The 18,488-nt window shown below is 33.8% G+C and overlaps 1 protein-coding gene across 10 annotated transcripts in view; it reads right to left on the reverse strand.

Moving 5' to 3' along the window:
* The window catches only part of METTL25 (methyltransferase like 25), a gene marked incomplete at its 5' end in the record, with an annotated part of 171,468 nt that overhangs the window by 137,867 nt on the left and 15,113 nt on the right, over positions 1-18,488 (reverse strand). For all 10 annotated transcript variants that reach the window (XM_082418980.1, XM_082418979.1, XM_082418982.1 and 7 more), the window contains 4 exons: positions 2,687-2,834; positions 5,396-5,995; positions 13,774-13,880; positions 14,367-14,531. In XM_082418980.1, the coding sequence (XP_082275106.1) occupies positions 2,687-2,834; positions 5,396-5,995; positions 13,774-13,880; positions 14,367-14,531 (1,020 nt within the window). The remainder of the gene's footprint in view (positions 1-2,686; positions 2,835-5,395; positions 5,996-13,773; positions 13,881-14,366; positions 14,532-18,488) is intronic.

The following is an 18,488-nucleotide window of genomic DNA, read 5'->3' on the forward strand; positions in this document are numbered from 1 at the left end:
GCAGTGAACAAAGGCAACTGCCACTGGATTATCTATTCAACACACATTGTACAAACATTGATCAACATGAACCATGTTTGAGGCAATGTGCTTAGTTCTGAAGATACAAAAGTGAATAAAAACTAGTGTCTACACTCTACTCATAAATCTATCAAATCTTTCCATGGCAGAAACGAAGTGGGAGAGGCTGAAGATGTGGATGCACTAATCTTTCTTCTTCCTTCAGATTGCGCAAAGGCCTCTCTACCGAACATGCCTTGTTCAGAGATATTTCTCATTTCAGTCTGAATACCTGGTCAGTAAATACTTCTAAACAATTTAATGCAATAGTGTGTTAGAAAAGGTAACTAAAGTGGTCTCATAACCCAAAGGTCTCTCTCTAATCTTTTTATTTAGCTCTAAAAATATATATCTTCCCTTACGTTTGTTTACACTTTATTAAAGCACATTATAAATAAGTATAATTAAGAAGATTAAACAACTATTTGACTAGGGAAAATAAAAGAAAAAAAAGGTACCTAAAGACTGACATAAAATGGACAGGCACAGGAGCAACTGGTCACTCTCTTCATTTTTTTCCTATCCTGGCAAGTAGCTTCTGCCAACCCCCTTACAGAACAGAACTGAAGAACCAGACATCAGATGAAAAATGTACCAGAGACACTTCCTGGTTGTCATAAAATAACGATAGCCACTTAAATCTGAATTTCTTTACATACTCAACAAAAACCAGACAGAGGATAGATAAAATTACTCATAAGCCACATGTACACTACGTATTTTGATTTAAGTGTAAGTGAAGAAATAAACATCTCAAACCAGCAGAACCAGCTCTGGGGATCACTCCAGAAGGAGAGTCAGATGTAGAAAAATGTGTGTGACAGAGAACAGAGCGCGCTGCCAAAAGAGAGGATGCCACTCATGGTGTAAAGTACAGACATTAGGTCTGAGACCTGACGATACTGAGCAATGGCTGCAAGGGTCCAGCCTGACCAGAGATGGCAGTCTTAAGATGTGTCACCTAAAGAGGAGAGGGAGGCCCTTTGGAAGGGGAAGGCATTTGGCGGGGCATGATGATAAAGTGAAAGAAGGAAGCGGGCAACTGAAATTAAAGATCTCACACTGTGAGACAGTATCTCTGAATTGAAAGACACACCAAGTGGTTACACCTACCCTGAACTAAGCCAATTATTAAAAAAACCCATTTCATTGTACCTATAGAACAGGAAGCTCTTGAACTAAGAACAAAAACTTCCCTACCTAAAATTTTATGCTTGCTGATCCAGGAAAACAGTTTGCATTTAATATTTTAAAAGCTGTAAAACTGTGATTGTATTAAAGGTTTTTTTTTTTTTCATTTCTTTTAGGAAAGATGCACAAAAAGAGCTATAAAGTAATGTAAATATTTGGGTATATACTTTAGAATAAATAATTTTTTAGGTTCACTTTCCCCCCCAATTTTTATCTTGAAAATTTTTTTACTCAGAGAAAAGTTGGAAATAATGGCATGACAAACACATATTCTTCATTTAAATTAAACTTTGTTTAATTGTTTAAATTGTTTAATTGTTAACTTTTTGCCAATTTGCTTTCTTTCTCTCACTCTGTGTATCTCTATATATTGACAATTTTACTTCTGTGTACTTTTCCTAAAAGATACTTTTTAGAACCCTGACATAAAAAATTCAAATTCAATTGACTCTTTTCCCCAAAAACCTTTGCCAGTTTTAAGGATGACCTGTTTCACCCAGGCAATTTTCAGTAGAATCATACCATCATAATTTTTACCTGTTGGAAATGACTAAATGACAAATAATCAAATTTTTACAGTCATCTGGGTTTTAAAATTGAGAAAAAGAGTAAGCAATACCATCTATATTCACACAACTTCCTGACCTAAAAATTCTTACCAAGGGACACTGGATGTTGATAAACACTTCACTAAACTAACAGAAAAGAGAACTGCTAATATTAATAGATAACCATCTAAATAACCATCTAACCTGAACCAGTGGTTTTGAAACCATGTGTCTAATAAGAGAAATAACATATAAAATGGATCAAAGAGAGGAATTTCAGGAGCTGCTCTGGAGGAAGGGTTGTAGGTGTTTTCAGTCCTGTCAACGTACTCTGTACTTTGCCCCTCAGGCACCTTCTCAGCCCAGGGAGCACAGTTTGAATACTATTATTTTAATACAATTGCACAGTTTTCCAGCTTTTTAAAATCATAGTATTTTGACCCTTCAAACTACTGTAAGAAACTTTTTGAGGGGACAAATATCAATATTTGTTACAAAGTTGAGAAGGCTTTGGAAATGAAAACAAACCTTGCCCATTCTATATTTATGACAAAAAAACTTAGCTTTACTACCTTAGTAAATGTATATCTTACAAATATTTTTAAACAGAAGTTCTCTAAAAATACACCACACAAATATTTCACATATTTGCAGTTTTCGGCATTCATTAAGACCATACTATGACTAAAAAATCTATAATAAAATACAATGCAAGTGATAGTTCATCAAATTTCATTTGATGTAACATTTCTAAAATTGCAAGAACATCAGATATTATCTCAAATGTTAATTCAAAGTGACAATAATGTCAACAACAAAAAAAGGAGCGATACAAAGCAGCCATTATGCTCAAATAAATAAAATTATGGGATATGAAGAACTTGTACCTTTATGTGGGTTTTCAAACTCTTCAGATAAGAGGTGGTAGCAACAACCCACACTGCAAACTCCCTTGATTTCAGACTTGGAAGTAAATATTCGCAGAGTATTTGGAGCAAGATCACCACAAGTATGCAGACCTACCATCAAACAATCCTCAAAAAATGAAAATAAAAAAAAATGAGAAGGAAAAATAAATTTTGGAAATTAAAAGGAGGGTTAAAAAACATTTAAATGTTTATTAGAAGATGTAGAGCTTTTTAAAATGATGAAATTTTACCTAGAAAGTATTGTATGTCTTTTATTTTCATAACAAATAACTATTGCCTTTAAAGGCAAAATGACTGATCTTTTACCAAAACTGACATAACTTTCAGTTGATTTTCTAGTGTTTTTGGTTACTCATTTGAATTTTCTCTGGTTTCTTTTACAACTAATATTTGCTTAACGACTACTCAAATTAACGTTGGATCAATACAACGTAGCCTGCCCTACTAGGACAAACTTATGATTTGAGACACATTAATACCTTACTAGTCAATTTTTAAAATTCACTTCTTCACCCATACCCATCGAAACTTATAAAACATTGTCATAAAAAATAAAATTAAGTGTTGCTAAGTCGGCATTTCTACTCCAACACCAAAAGTTTACTTAGTTCGTTCACTGCATCAAATATGACAAGATTAAATTCAATACAAAATTTTTGTTCTAAATTTTATAACATGAATTTTATGTAAAAATTTTATTTTTGGATAGAATTTGGATAATGTTCTCCTAATTATCCAAAGCGTAATTTAGATGTATACACATACAGAATGGGTGCATAGGCATGCACTCACAGAATCTTGATCAATATACCGTTTGTTTGTTTTAACTCTTCAGTTCCTTAGTTTCCTCTTCTGTATAATGAGGCTAATAATAGTATCTCACCTCAATGGGTTATTGCAAGACTTTAATAAGTTAATACTGGTAAATGACTTAGTACAATCTCTGGCATCCAATAAAATTCAGTAAATGTCTTCTATTCTTACATCATCATCATCATGTTATAAATTCAAAATAATGGACATTAAGATGTGAATCAAGTATATTTGTATAACTATCTTCAGAACAAATACAATTTTTTCACTTAAGTTATTTTACCAAAAATGTGATTTTAGCCCATATGATGTAGACATAGACAGGACTGAAGTGTTACCTTTCTAAAGAAAATAATTGTACCTGTAAGTTGCTTCAACCTGATAGAACATTCTGTTGCTTCAACCAACATTCTCTTCAAAGCACAATTTCTGGAGTGTTGTGCAACTATTTTGCTTTTCTCAATGATTACATAGTTTGGGTAGGTTTTATTTAGACATTATAATGTTATAAATAAAAAGGAATTCAGAGAGAAAGGGCTTATTGTTAATTAAGGGTAGATAACAGAGACATAAATTTCTCTCTTTTAGGCTAGTTCTCCCTAAAGATAATACCAAGATATTTAATCTCATTTTTCAGTGTATTCATTACACAAGGTTAGTTAAAAATACCAGCAGGTGGCAAACAAAAATACGTAATCAGCATATTATCCTAACAGTAAAATATTTAAGTATTGTATGTGTGTGCTGTAGGGTGGGGAGGGGAGGAGATGGGAGGTATTGGTTAACTCTGGTTATTAAATTGCTACTTAACTAAGGACCCAAGAAACAATCTTCCAGCATATCTTTTATAAGTCAAATTCTTATAAAAGTCTGCATACAGTTTTGATCATATATTTTCCAGAAGACTTTTAAAAACATAAATATATGATAATAAGCCCTAAAAATGTATACATTTTTAAGTCACGTTAAAGTAATTGGGGTTGTTTAACCCTAACAGAAGGTTAAGCTATAACCTAATTACTGATTTTATATATTGGAAAAACAATTAATGAGGATTAACCGGTTTCCCATAATTAGTGAAATCCTGAAATATCTGGGAAAAAGAAAAATTCCCCATTCTAAAATGACAAAGTAACAAAACACTGGTTAGCTACCAAACAAGGATTTAAATTTATAAAGAATTCTGGTATCTTTTGTTTATTCATTCTTTAGGGAAGAATTTTCAAAAAATTTAACAAGAGTAGAATATTATAACATCAAAGGCTACCCCATTTTTTTAAAACAATGAGTCAGGCCAAATGATTTCTAAAAACTCCTCTACAATACTGTTTTCACATACAATGTTGCCTTTAAGATATATTATCTCTGCATAACTTGACATACTTGTAGTTTAGAAAAAGTTCAAATTTTTTAAGAATACTCAGAAGTTGGTCTTGCTCAAGAAAATTGCAAATTTGGTTACCAAGGCTAACATTAAACATAATATTGCCCTAGGTACATCTTTACTTCAAATTTAAATAAAATGTAAGAGCTTTCTTGGATTGGAATTTTAACAACTCATAAATTGCATAACGAGAACTTAGCTGACTAGATTTAGTATTGGCACTTCTGTCTAATTTAGGCTTACAAATGAGTGGAGGGTACTCCCTTCTGGAAAATCATAATTGTCAGATTGTCAGATTTTGATAGCTGTGGAAATCATGAAAGCCTGAATATAATTTTATTTTCTTGGTCCTTTATATTAATGTAATCAAATAAGATATGCAGGTTAAGTAAGCTATCATTAAAACTTAATTCTATGTCTTAAAGCCTTTATATATAAATGAAATTAAGGAATTAAAAAAATAAAATTACCTCCAGATCTTTAATAATATCATGTAGTTCTGAATCAGCAGTGATAAAAGATGTTAAAGGTGAATATATATTGGATTCATTTGACTTTGACGTCATTTTTCTTCTCTCTTTATTTGTTTCAGACATTTTTCTCTTGGGTATATGGGATGAAGAAGTAGGTTCTATGGCATTAATAGGCAAAAGGTCCCTAAGAGAAAAGGCATTTTCAAAACACAAATTTTCTTCTCGATGTGAATAAACATGTAGGTTTTCCATTTGTTTTCTGATGTTAGAAATTACAGAGGCTGAAAAATCTGGCAGAAAGTCCGAGGTCGACATCTTTTCTTGATTTGCAGTACTGCTGTTACATACTCCCTCAATATCAGCTTTAAATTTAATTTCATCTTGCACTTTCCTTTCTTTTGCCATTTGTAATGCCAGTCCATTGACATCTAATTTTGACCGCCTACGATAGACTTTCCAATGTTTCTTCAGTTTCCTGTTTCTCTCCTCAGCTCCATGAGTATTGGTATTTGAGGAATCAATTCCATAAACTTTTAAGCCATACTTTAAGGACAAAAAGGAGCTTAGGTAGCCTTTTCCAGAACCCAGGTCAATTATCTAAAGAAAACCAGAATGAATTAAAAGGATTTTAGTCAGATGGTAACTGAAAGCATTCGCGATATTTTTTTGAAAAGCAAGTAAAGGAATGTATAATTTATACAACCTGTTATGCTTTTTTTAATTTTAATTTTTGATTACTATTAAAAACCAACAACTCTCATCATTTTTATTCAACATTTTAAGAGAAGTTCTAAGCAGTGTAATAATAAGTCAAGGAAAAGATGTAAAAGACATAAATATTGAAAGTAAAATTGTCTTTCTTCATAGATGACATGATTGTATCCGCAGAGAATTCTAAGGAATGCATACAAAAGTTAAAAGAACTAGTAAGTCAAGTTAGCAATGTGTCAAGATACAAGCTCATTAGAAATGAATAAAGAACCATCAGAACATATGCATTACAGTAGTAAAGAACAATTAGAAAATAAAATTTAAAACCAACTGAATTAAAATAGCATAAAAATACAAATCTAGGCATAAATTTAACAGAGGTTATGCATGATCTATACACTGAAAACTAGAAAACACTGCATAGGAAAAATTTAAAAGAGCTAAATAAAGATATACCATATTCATGAAATAGACTCAATATTAAGATGGCAATTCTCCCAAACTGACATATAGATTCAATGCAATCCTAATCAAAATCCCAGCAGGGTTTTTAAAAGAAATTCATAAGCAGATATTACAATTTATATGAGAAGGCAAAGTACCTAGAATAACCAAAACGATTTTGAAAAGAAAAAATTTGAGGATTTACACTGATTCAGGAATCAATATAAAACTACAGGGCTTCCCTGGTGGCACAGTGGTTGAGAATCTGCCTGCTGATGCAGGGGACATGGGTTCGAGCCCTGGTCTGGGAAGATCCCACATGCCACGGAGCAACTAGGCCCGTGAGCCACAACTACTGAGCCTGCACGTCTGGAGCCTGTGCTCCGCAACAAGAGAGGCCACGACAGTGAGAGGCCCGCGCACCGCGATGAAGAGTGGCCCCCGCTCGCCACAACTAGAGAAAGCCCTCGCAGAGAAACGAAGACCCAACACAGCCAAAAATAAATAAATAAATAAATTAATTAATAATATTAAAAAAAGAAAACTGTTTTTTTAAAAAACAAAAAAAAAACTACAGTAATCAAAACAGTGTAGTGCTGGTATAAAAATAGAAATATAAATCCATGGAATAAACAGAGTCCAGAAATAGACCCACAGTTATATATATAGTCAACTGGTTTTTGACAAAACAACTAAAGTAATTCAAAGGAAAAGACAGTCTTTTCAACAAATGGTGTGGGTATAACTGGATGTCTGTATGGGAAAAAAAAGATTTTTACATGTCATACGCCAAGCAGGCATATCTTTAATTCCTGCGTATCTTTGTGACATTGGGAGGGGAAAAGATTTCTTACGTAGGACATAAAAAGCATAAACTACAAAGAAATAATTGAAAAATGGACTTCATTAAAATTAAAACCTTTGCTATTCAAAATACATAGTTAAAAAGGGTAAGAAATATTTGCAAAACATGTATCTGACTAAGGGTTTGTGTCCAGAATATATAAAGAACTCTAACAACTCAATAATAAGACAAGCCACCAATTAAAAAATGGGCAGAGCATTTGAACACACACTTCACAGAAGAAGATATACAAATGACCACTATAAAAAGATGTCCAATATCACTACTCTTTTGGGAACTGCAAACTAAAATCATAATGAGATATACACAAATGTAAAATGGTACAGTCACTTTGGAAAACATCAGCAGTTTAACATAGAGTTAAAGCATACACTTACTATACAACCTACAAATCCCACTCTGGGCTATTTACCCAAGAGAAATGCAAACATGTCCACAAAGTCTTGTATGTGAATAAATTCATAGCGGCCAAAAAAACTGGTAACAACTCAAATATCCATCAACCAATGAATTGAAAAACAAATTGTGGTATATCCATACTGTAGCATACTATACCCAAAAATGAGGAACAAAGAGTCAATGCACATAAAAATATTGATGACTCTAAAAACTATGCGCTAAAGGATAGTCAAACACAAACATCTACATATTATTTGATTCCACTTATACGATGTTCTAGAAAAGTCAAAACTACAAGCAGAGCAGTAATTCCTTGAGAATGGAGGAGGAAATATCTTGCAAAAGGGTATGAGAAAACTTTTTATGGTGACAGAAATATTTTTTATTACAGTGGCTAAACAACTGCATACAATTACCAAATGCATCAAAGTGTACACCTAGAATTGGTGAATATATAAATTATACCTCAATAAAACTAAAAATGATAAAAGACATATAAAATTACCAAGATTGTTTACTGTATTGTCATGTCATTTCATAAGAAATAAATGGACAATTACAGAAATATTATCATAGGAAATCATTATCTAATCTCATTATATCTAATCTTTAATTCCTAAAACCAATTAAATCCTGACATAAATATGAGCCACTCAAGGAAAATTTCCTATATTTGAAATAATGCATATCATCAATGAAATCCTCAAAAATTTCAATTCAAGCAAAATTGCAATTCATAGGTAAAACTCCAATAAATGATGTCTGCTAAATAAGTGTCTAGCTTACAAATAATTCCCTATGCCCCCTTTTTAATGTTAATCTCTAGGTTAGGTATTATGGGAAATACAGAAGCATTATATATCTTGATCCTAAGGAACTACAATCTATCTGAAGATACCATACTCATGAATACAAGGGCTATAGAGTAGAAACTCTATTAATCAATTTCCCCATATCTGAATCTCTAGAGAAAGCAAAGCTCTCCATTCCCTTCCTTCTACAAAAACACATTCACTGATGCCAATGGCAGGCTTAATGTTAGCAACCAATGGGTTGTTTGTAAGCACCAGGACATTTGTTCCCCCCAATACAGATGTTTTCTTACCAAGAGGTAATTGAGTTTGTTCCCAGATCTGCATATAACAATTCCACTTGTGAATGAGGAAAATTTTGTCTGCAAGTAACAGAACATCAAATTTCCATCACTGAGAAAAACTCACCTCACTTAAGAAATCTGGCAGTAGAGTAGCTGAACCAACCAGAGGCTCAACCACATATGGCGTTTGGGCCAACGTATTTGTAATTCCTCTGGTTGCAAGATGGCTGGGGAAAACCTAAGAATCATGTCTTCACAATATAATATCTGAAACCCTTTTCAGTAATAGGCAAAATTTCCTAGAAAAATCTATCAGCTCACTTGTATCTTACTGACCCAAACTGATTTTTATCCCTCTCCAAATTGGCCTTTCAGTAATATATACAGTGTTAACAAGAGAATGGTAAACTCTGCAATTAAAGGTTACATAAATCATACATATTTTTGCCTTCAAACTCTCTTATCTGAGTGGCAAAACCTTCACAATCCTGATCTCTTACCCCTTACTCACAACGGTCTTTTCCTTCCTGGATCATCTTATAGGTTTGAAGATAGAGGAGTCTCCAGTGTAATACCTGGTGGGAAGTATCTTCCTTGTTTCCTAATACTGCTTAGAAGACTTTCTCATAGAAATATTGCTACACATAGTGATTACATTTCTTAATATTAGTATTAGTATGGTACTATACTTCAGACAGGAGAGTTACATTTTGTTGACTGACCTGGAGATCTCCCTACTATTATAAGCTAATGACTTTCAAATTTATAATTCCAGTATGGAATTCTACCATGAACTTCATACTCATATCCAACAGTGTACCTAACATTTCCACTTGAATGTCTTATAAGCATCTCAAATTTAACATGTTCAAAACTAAGTTCTTGATAGTCTCTGTAAAACCTGCCCCTCCCATAATCTTCTCCATCATAGTTAACAGTATCTCCATACTTCCAGGTGGAGAACAAGACTCCTTTCTTCCTCTCATACCCTCCACCTGAATTGTGAAAAAATCCAGTCTTACCAAGAGTATTTCATACCAACTGCACCCTAAGTCTAGGTTATTGCAACGGCCTCCTCAATGATCTCCCTGCTCTCACCTTCCCTCCTTGAGTCTATTCTCAAGAGAACAAAACAAAGACTGATCATACCACGCCTCTAAGTAAAATCTCTCATCACTTCCCTAAACTTATCTCCTGCTACTAACCTCCTTTGTTACTGAGCTTTTTGCCTCAACTCTGGAAGCTCATGCTTACATATGAGCTAATTTCTGAAAAGAACCAGCTTGAATGTTTACAAAGACTATGGCGAAGAGTGCAAAGGTAATGGAAATATCGGGTTGGCCAAAAAGTTCATTCGGGTTTTTCCATAACATGTTACCAAAACCCGAACAAACTTTTTGGCCAGCCCAATATCTGCTTCATAACACTCCGCAACACGGCAGTCAGACTGATCCAGTTGCTCCAACGGCTTCCCATCTCATTCAAGATAAAAGCCCAAATCATCACAATGGCCTCTAAGACTCTACAACTTCATGACCTGCTTCTGCCACCACAACCTCAGCTCCTACTACTTTGTCCTTGCTCTCACCACTGGAGTTAATCTGGCTTCTTGGCTCTTTCAAGAATAGAACAAGTGGGGCTTCCCTGGTGGCACAGTGGTTAGGAATCCACCTGCCAGTGCAGGGGCCACGGGCTCGAGCCCTGGTCCGGGAAGATCCCACATGCCACGGAGCAACTAAGCCTGCGCGCCTCGAGCCTGTGCTCCACAAGAGAAGCTCGTGCACCACAACCAAGAGTAGCCCCCTCTCGCTGCAACTAGAGAAAGCCCACATGCAGCAACGAAGACCCAATGCAGCCATAAATAAATAAATTAATTAATTAATTAATTTTTAAAAAAAGAATACACCAAGTATATTCCCGCTTTAGGGCCATTGAACGTGCTATTCCCTCCATCTAAAAAATTTTTCATCCAGATATTCTAATGGATAACTCTCTTACCTCTTGAAGGAGATCTTAACTCAAATGCTATCTTTACAATGAGGTCTTACTTGCCCCTCTCTTCCTAATCAAAAGCTTTAATCCCCCATCCCTGAATTAGCTACTTCCTTTTTATTTTTTTTCTCCTTAAAGTATATCAACATATACAATAAAATATACTTATAATGATTTTATTATCTATCTCTCCTCATTAGAGTATAAATGCCATAAAGGCAAAAATATGTTTTGTTTTGTTTACTACTGTATCCTCAGCATCTATAACGGCACCTGACACATGGTAGGAGCCAAAGAAATATTTAATAAATGAACGCATGCATGCAAGTGTGGATCAGTGAACATATTTTAGAAATAAAAATTAAGAAGTAAGAAGACTTGGTAATGGGGATGAGAGAGGCAAAGGTTTTTGGCATGTAGGGAGCAATGTGGTTGAGGCAAAAATAAATTGCTTTTTTTTCTTCTCTAGTTCTTTTTGGTCACTAGTAAAGTTAAGATTTTAGTATCTGGGTTTCCAACTATCCCCATGAAATCTACATTTATTAAATCTGCTTTTTAAAAGTAAAAATAGTACACACGTAATACGTTTCAAACTTAACTATTTTGAGAATCAAATATTGCTATTAAGTAATTTCAAGAGAAAGACCCTGTAAGTCTTTAAAAAAGAAAAAACCTTTAATACAGGTTTTTTTCTTTAAAAAATAAAAAACCTTTAATACAGGTTTTTTTCACTCACTAGAAACAATCTCCATCACTATGAAAAAAGTTCCCTTAGAGAAGGTCTAACATGAAACATTAAGCTATTTCAAATTTTTTTTCTCTGCACTTTAGAAATAAATCTGCTTTATTAATTTAAAGTTATTTATTATGTAATATTTCATATAAATAAAAGAATAAATGCAGTTGCAATGTAAAGTTATAAAGAACAATAGTGGTTAAGACTCTGTGCTTCTACTGCAGGGGGCGTGGGTTCAATCCCTGGTCAGGCAACTAAGATATCTTGTATGCTGTGTGTCGCAGCCAAAAAAAAAAAACAAACTAATTTTATTTCTGGAAAATTTTAGTTAATTTCACTTTAATGTTTTGACTTCTGTTATGTACAGATGTCAAAGGGCTTTTACTTACACACATGTATCCATATGCATACATAATTTACTCCTCACAAAAATCTTCTGAAGAATGGACTTGGATTTCCATTCTAATAATAAATACCCCTCGAAGATTTAAGTATAGGTGACTTATTTGGGAAGTGAAGAAAACACTGACAGGAAAATAGAGAAGAGAAAAAAGAGAAAGGAAGACAGCCCAATAAAAGGTATGTTCTTAAGCAAAATACCACTTTAGGGCAACCTGGGTTAATCACACTGAGAAACTTGGAGAGCTACTGTAGAACACATACCTCACAGTCATCCCACCTGGAAAGTCCGGGAGTTGATGTATTTGTTTATCAATGTGTATTAGTCATTAATTCAAGGATGCTCACAGGGAGGAATTAATCCCCAGAACTTGTATGCAGGCAGTGCCATGCTTCAGCAGACAGAGAAAACCCACAGGAAAAGAAATGTAGAAACAGGTAGAAAGCAGCCCGGCACACCATGAAATGGTGAGGCCCAAGAGCATCTGAATAAGGCATCCAGTAGCATCTGCTATACCCGTGAACCCACCAGCCATCCTAAGAACTAGAATGTTAGTATTTCCAGTCCATATAACTTGTTTTCTTTCCATATCCCATCTCCCTGCTTCCCCTACCGGAGGTAACAACTATTCTCAAATGATTGTTTATGATTCCTTTGCTTCTTTAATTTTTTTTTTGCATATATTTTTTGCATTAAGAATATACCATTATTTTGCTTAAGAGCTTTTAAAAAACGATACCATAAAATACGTAGTCTTCTGTAAATTGCTTATTTTTCCCGTTCATTTTTATGTTTCTAATATTCATCCATGTGTTATGTACAGCAGCAGTTTGTTAAATTTTACTGTGTACTTGCCCTTTTTACTCCGGGTGAGTATTACTGTCACGGTGAGCCCGTTACCGATCCTGACAGGTACTGCTTAGCTATGATACACTGGAGAAAAGGCTGAAAACTATTACCTTGGCTCTTGCCTTTTAGTTCCTACTCTAGAGATCTCTGTTGCCATAAGTGGTTCTGCATGCCCAGCCCAAGCTGTGATCGTTTTCTAATCAATCTCAAACTCTCCACAAGTCTGAAAGAATACATGGAAAAGATTCTAACACCTAATAAAAACTGAAGAAGGGAAAAAATCCTCCATTACCCCCATAGATGTTCTTGTAGGGATAAGAAAAATAACTTACTGTTTTTATAGGCCAATGGAGGCAATCACTGATTTTATTTTAACATCTATTTTCAGACATTACTACCCTTCATAAAGGCTATTTTTTACAACAGGAATGCATTATAATTCTGACACTATGAAAGAATCCAAGTTTCTTTATGTTACAATAATGAGGCAGGTGCCCCAGACCACAGCATGGTAACCCAGGTCCTTGAGAACACCTAGTGGTAAACAATTTTGCAGAATGCCATCTTCATAATGCTGCCTCAAACTGGAGTTACAACATAAGAAAAAGAGAATTACCATACCTTCTATCCACTCTGAAAAGAGTGAAATTTGTGGCAAAACATTAATAGTCATATCTTATTTTTAGTATAAATTTGTTTTTATTGCAGTATATTGGGAAATGAGAGCAGTTTTAAAGGATCAGACGTGATGTGACATCTCACATCAGCTATTACTTAATGACATTTTAAAGGCTAGACAGTGATAGTAGAAAAGGAAATTTGAATGATACCCCCCAAAATGGCAATAATTTTAACACATGAATATATAGGCAAATACTCTTACCTGCTTTATTCCACAGTAATCAGCAATACTGCTGATGAGCTCTGACATTGCCTGAACTTCATGAGATTTTTTCAAATTCATAAACTCATCTGGCTTCACATTTTCATCTGAACAAAAATAAAACAAAATTAAAGTACTGCTACTAAAGAAACAAAACTTAATAAGAATCATCAGTTGATGCTCATGTTTTCTATAATTAAATATGAAAACAATACAGAGATCCTATTGTGGTGTCTGTATGATAGATCTCTATTAGTTTAGCTGCTATGAATCAAATTTGAATTAATAAAATGAAAAGACTCATATAACATTATTAAAAATGTTCCTTGAAACATAAAACAATTAACTACAAAGGAAAAGACTGATAACTAGACTGCGATGTAGGAAAAAAATGTGGAGATCTATACCTAAGTTTTTTGTTTAATATGGTGCATAAGAAAACCTACTCATTTAGAACAAATCAGTCTATCGGGGCTCATGATACAAGGTCTAACAATAAATTAAGAACATGTTGGAAATATATACACATATGAATAATATATTGCTTCTAAATGCCTAAAAAATCATACATACACACACACAAACACACCTACCAGTTCTCTGTTTTTGATTTCCACGAAGGGCTACAAGCAACTGTTCAAAAGGAGTACATATCCCCAAGTTTTGTACAGAATAATATTTAGCAGTCAGAGCGAAGGCTTCCACACTCACCAGCTTCTGGGAAGTTTCACAAAATATTTTTGGAAAATCAGTAATATCTAAAAAAATCAAGATAAAAAGAATAGTTAGCAACAAAATAAATAATCACTAGCTAATTTGTTGGAGATTTAAAAAACAAAAATCACCGATCTTATAACAAATTATAATATTTTCATTTTGGTGTGAATTTTGGCAATATCACTAATGGTTCCATTATATTTGTTATTTAAACTATTAGCTATTTGTAGCAGCCAGTTTTCTCTTTAATACACTATACCATTATACACTTAGATTCCAAATTAAAATTTGGCCTTTTTGTTGTTTTTTTAAAAGCCAAAAAAAAAAAAAAAGAAAGAAAGAAGTTTAAAACCGTGCTAAACTGTAACGTACTCATTAAATTTATGAATGGTCCTGGCTGACGTACAGCTGTGAATTTAAAGGAGGTCAGTCCATCCAATGCCGTTACTCCCTGTCCACACTGCATGTAGAACAGCAATATTCTCAATGGTATAAATGTTACTGTAAAACAGTTCCTGCATCATTTGGACCATGTAGAATTGTGTGGGCCTGTGTGTATATGCGTTCAATGCACTGTCAATACGACTTCTTAAACTAATCAGGTTATGATTAGGTGAAAACAGTTCATTTTCTTCCCATAGTCAGTTTCAAACCAGACATTGTCTAAGCTTCATACAGAAACTACTGATAGTTGCTGAGAGCTCACTTTAGAAGAGTAAACTGCCACACTGTTTGCAACATCCAGTGTACGTCTCTGCGTGAGGATCATTCACCCTGTTGAACTCAGATGTGGTTACATCTCGCCAAGGTGAACCATGCCATTTTCAGGCAGAAGTTTTAAAAATATCAAGAGTCACTACATTTTCTTTGCCCAGACTGCAATTGTCAAGATAGAACCTGCCTCAGCCTGAGTCCCCAAGTGATGACAACAAAGGCATCACTGCTGTCAAACTACAATGAACATGTGGCATACACGAATAGTAACCTTCATTGTTTTTAGTCACTGAGTTTTTAGGCTTATTACTGTAGCATAATCTTGCCTATTCTAATGGATACATATCAGTACAGATTTGCTTTTTATTTGTTCAGTTTCATTTTCCTATAGCCATTTTTAATGCATATTAATTTATTTATGAAGGTTTAAAAAAAGGCATTCTGATATGTATGTAGTAGTTCAAAGAAACTCTTTGGATGGAGTAGTCCATTTACTGAAAATTATTTTTAATAATTAAAAAAAGTACATCCAGTGGTTAAATAAAGTATTCAAAATGTTCACCTTACAAAAGCATGGTGCAATTCTGGGAACAACTTAGGTCCTATCAGAAGAATCATACTATATGCTATGAAGTTCATTCTAGCTAGCTGATACTCCAAAGTTACCTATGAAATTATAGAAACCTACTTAAACACAAAAAACAATGATGCTCCCTGGCAAAAATTAAAAGCAAGAAAATTGAAGAAGCCTTGCAGAATGCTAACTAAATAACTAAAGACTACATGTTTAACACAGTACCTTTTGAAAGCTAACATCTATTAAGTTGACGGTAGTAATGTTTACCAAATTAATTAACTAGAAAATCAGCAGAGATGTATAACTTCCATTTCTGAATCTATTAAATAGAAATTTAAACTACAAGATTACTATAGTGCATTTATTTAAGATACATTTTGTGTATTATATAAAGTTCTTTCGACATTTTACAAACTGAATTTACTAATGCAGCCAAAAAGTAATAAAATCCACATCAAAATATTTAGGCATGATACAGAGGGGAAAACTCAGTCAACTATTAAGTGAGCCTCTCAGGTTTAAGGGCAGTCTCAACATCCTCAAGTTCCAGGGCAGCAATTTCTTAGCATGTGATAGAATAAGAGTAGTAAATCTCAAAGTGCAGAGGGGCTATTATAGTAGTCAGTTATTGGACAATGTTGCCAACAGAAAGAAATGTGATGTTTCTGTTGGAAAACTAAAGCTTCAAATCAATTTAACTACCCTACTGAAAATATTTGAGAAAATTCCAATCTAAGCCAAATTAATGTTGTTAATTTGCTTTTAATTACAGGCCTCCTAGTAATTTCAGAAATCTGGAGGTCTAAACTGCAAAGATATTAAATTTTTAACAATGTTTCCTTTTATAAAAAGGATAGTGTTCTGATTCAGTCCACTGGCTTATGTCATTTAAGGCTACACCAGTTTATTCAGATAGTCTAGAACTCTGTGAAAAAAATCTTTTTGAATTATGAAAATATAGCTTTTGTAACTTTGTTTTCAAATGATCCAGCCTATAACTTCCATTACTTGCGGTTTTTAGAGATTCAGAGAGAGAGAGAGGTGTCAATGATCTTGTCTTTACTTCTATCTCTGAAACAGTATGTGAGAAAAGTTCCGTGGTGACGGTAATAGTATCCATAGTCCTCATAATGCATTCCCAGATACTTGCACACTGAATTTGGGTTTGGCAACTAGCAAAATAAAAACCACAGTGTTACCTGACTTATTACTTAAATTCTTAATTAGTTAAATTTTTTACACAGGGAAAGCTTCATTTTTAAATTTGATACCCATTGCACCTGCATATTATGTGGTTTGATTGTTTTGCCAATATCTCCCTCTACTGGAAGTACTTGTTCTGCTTTATTACATGCTCTGTCTTTATTTACTCTTATTTTTTGTACACCCACAGAAGTTTCTTACAAGATAGGTTATTTGGGCATGAGCGAGCAAAGGCACCAGAGAGGCAAGGGAGAAGTTAATTCTATTAAATATGATATCAGTATATCCCTATAATTTTTTTGTTTTTTTTTGTACAGCAGAGATCAATGTACAAGGAAAGATAGAAAGGTTATACATACACATGTTGGATTATGAAAATTTCAAGATAGAGAAATAAATAATAATGTTTCAAAGCTAAAAATAAAATAGAAACAATCAATGAATATACAATATTGACATTTAAAATAAATAAAATTTCAAAACTAAATGTCTGGTATTTTACTTGAATATTATCTAGCACTTTAAGGAAGACAGAGTACAGTTAGGATTCACAATTATCTCACCACTATTATTGCTAATATTTATTGCACATATACTATGGGCCAGGCACTGTGCCAAACAGTTGACATTTAATGGAACGGACTTATAAGTTAGTTACATCGTGCTCATATCCCCACTTACAGAGGAAGAAACCAAAACTTAGAGAGGCTGCAATTAAGCCAGGTTCGCACAAACACTAAGTAGCAAGGCATGTGAACCAAGGCCGTGCTCAGACCTTGTTCTTAATTCCCACATTCGATCAACATGCCACTGCAGTGAGTAACAAATGAAATCAGGAAAGACAGCAGTTAAAAAAGTGCTAGGCAGACTGACTGTCAGAATCAGGTCTGACAAGAATTCCCTCTGGCAGAGATCAATACATGGTAATATCTTAAGACAGTTTCAAACTCATTTATCTTCTTAATTCTTTCACTTCCCTCACTCCCCTCCACACCTCCCTCTTTACCAGAAGCGATTTTAAGATTTCATGAAATTAAAAGAGTAATTTCTACATTTAAAACAACTGATAAGTCTCTGAAAATTAAAAGTTTTTATGATAATATGTTGTTGTAGTTATCTATTTCTAGAAACAAAGTATCCCTACTGCTTCATGCCCAGTTGTAAGGCAATAATACCTTGCATATACTAGGTATTCAGTAAGTAGGGAATCAATGAAGGGATGAACGAAAGCAATTCCTCAATACATTTACTACTGTAGCATCACCAGGTACACTGAGAGAAACAAATTCTAAGATTCTGGGGTAGTAGTTTTCACTGAGGCCACTACAGGGACTTCAACAGTACTTCTGAACCTGTTAGAAGAGTGTAAAACCTCATCTCAGCCCTAATGTTTACAATCACAAGGTGAGACAAAAGTGATTTAAAACATTTAGAATGTGATATAAGATAAAATACAATTACGTGCTAAATTCTGACGTTTAACTGTGTTACAGGGGTTAGGGCA

Source organism: Balaenoptera physalus, assembly GCF_965194825.1.
Source record: "Balaenoptera physalus genome assembly, chromosome: 13".
NCBI classification, from domain to species: domain Eukaryota; kingdom Metazoa; phylum Chordata; class Mammalia; order Artiodactyla; family Balaenopteridae; genus Balaenoptera; species Balaenoptera physalus.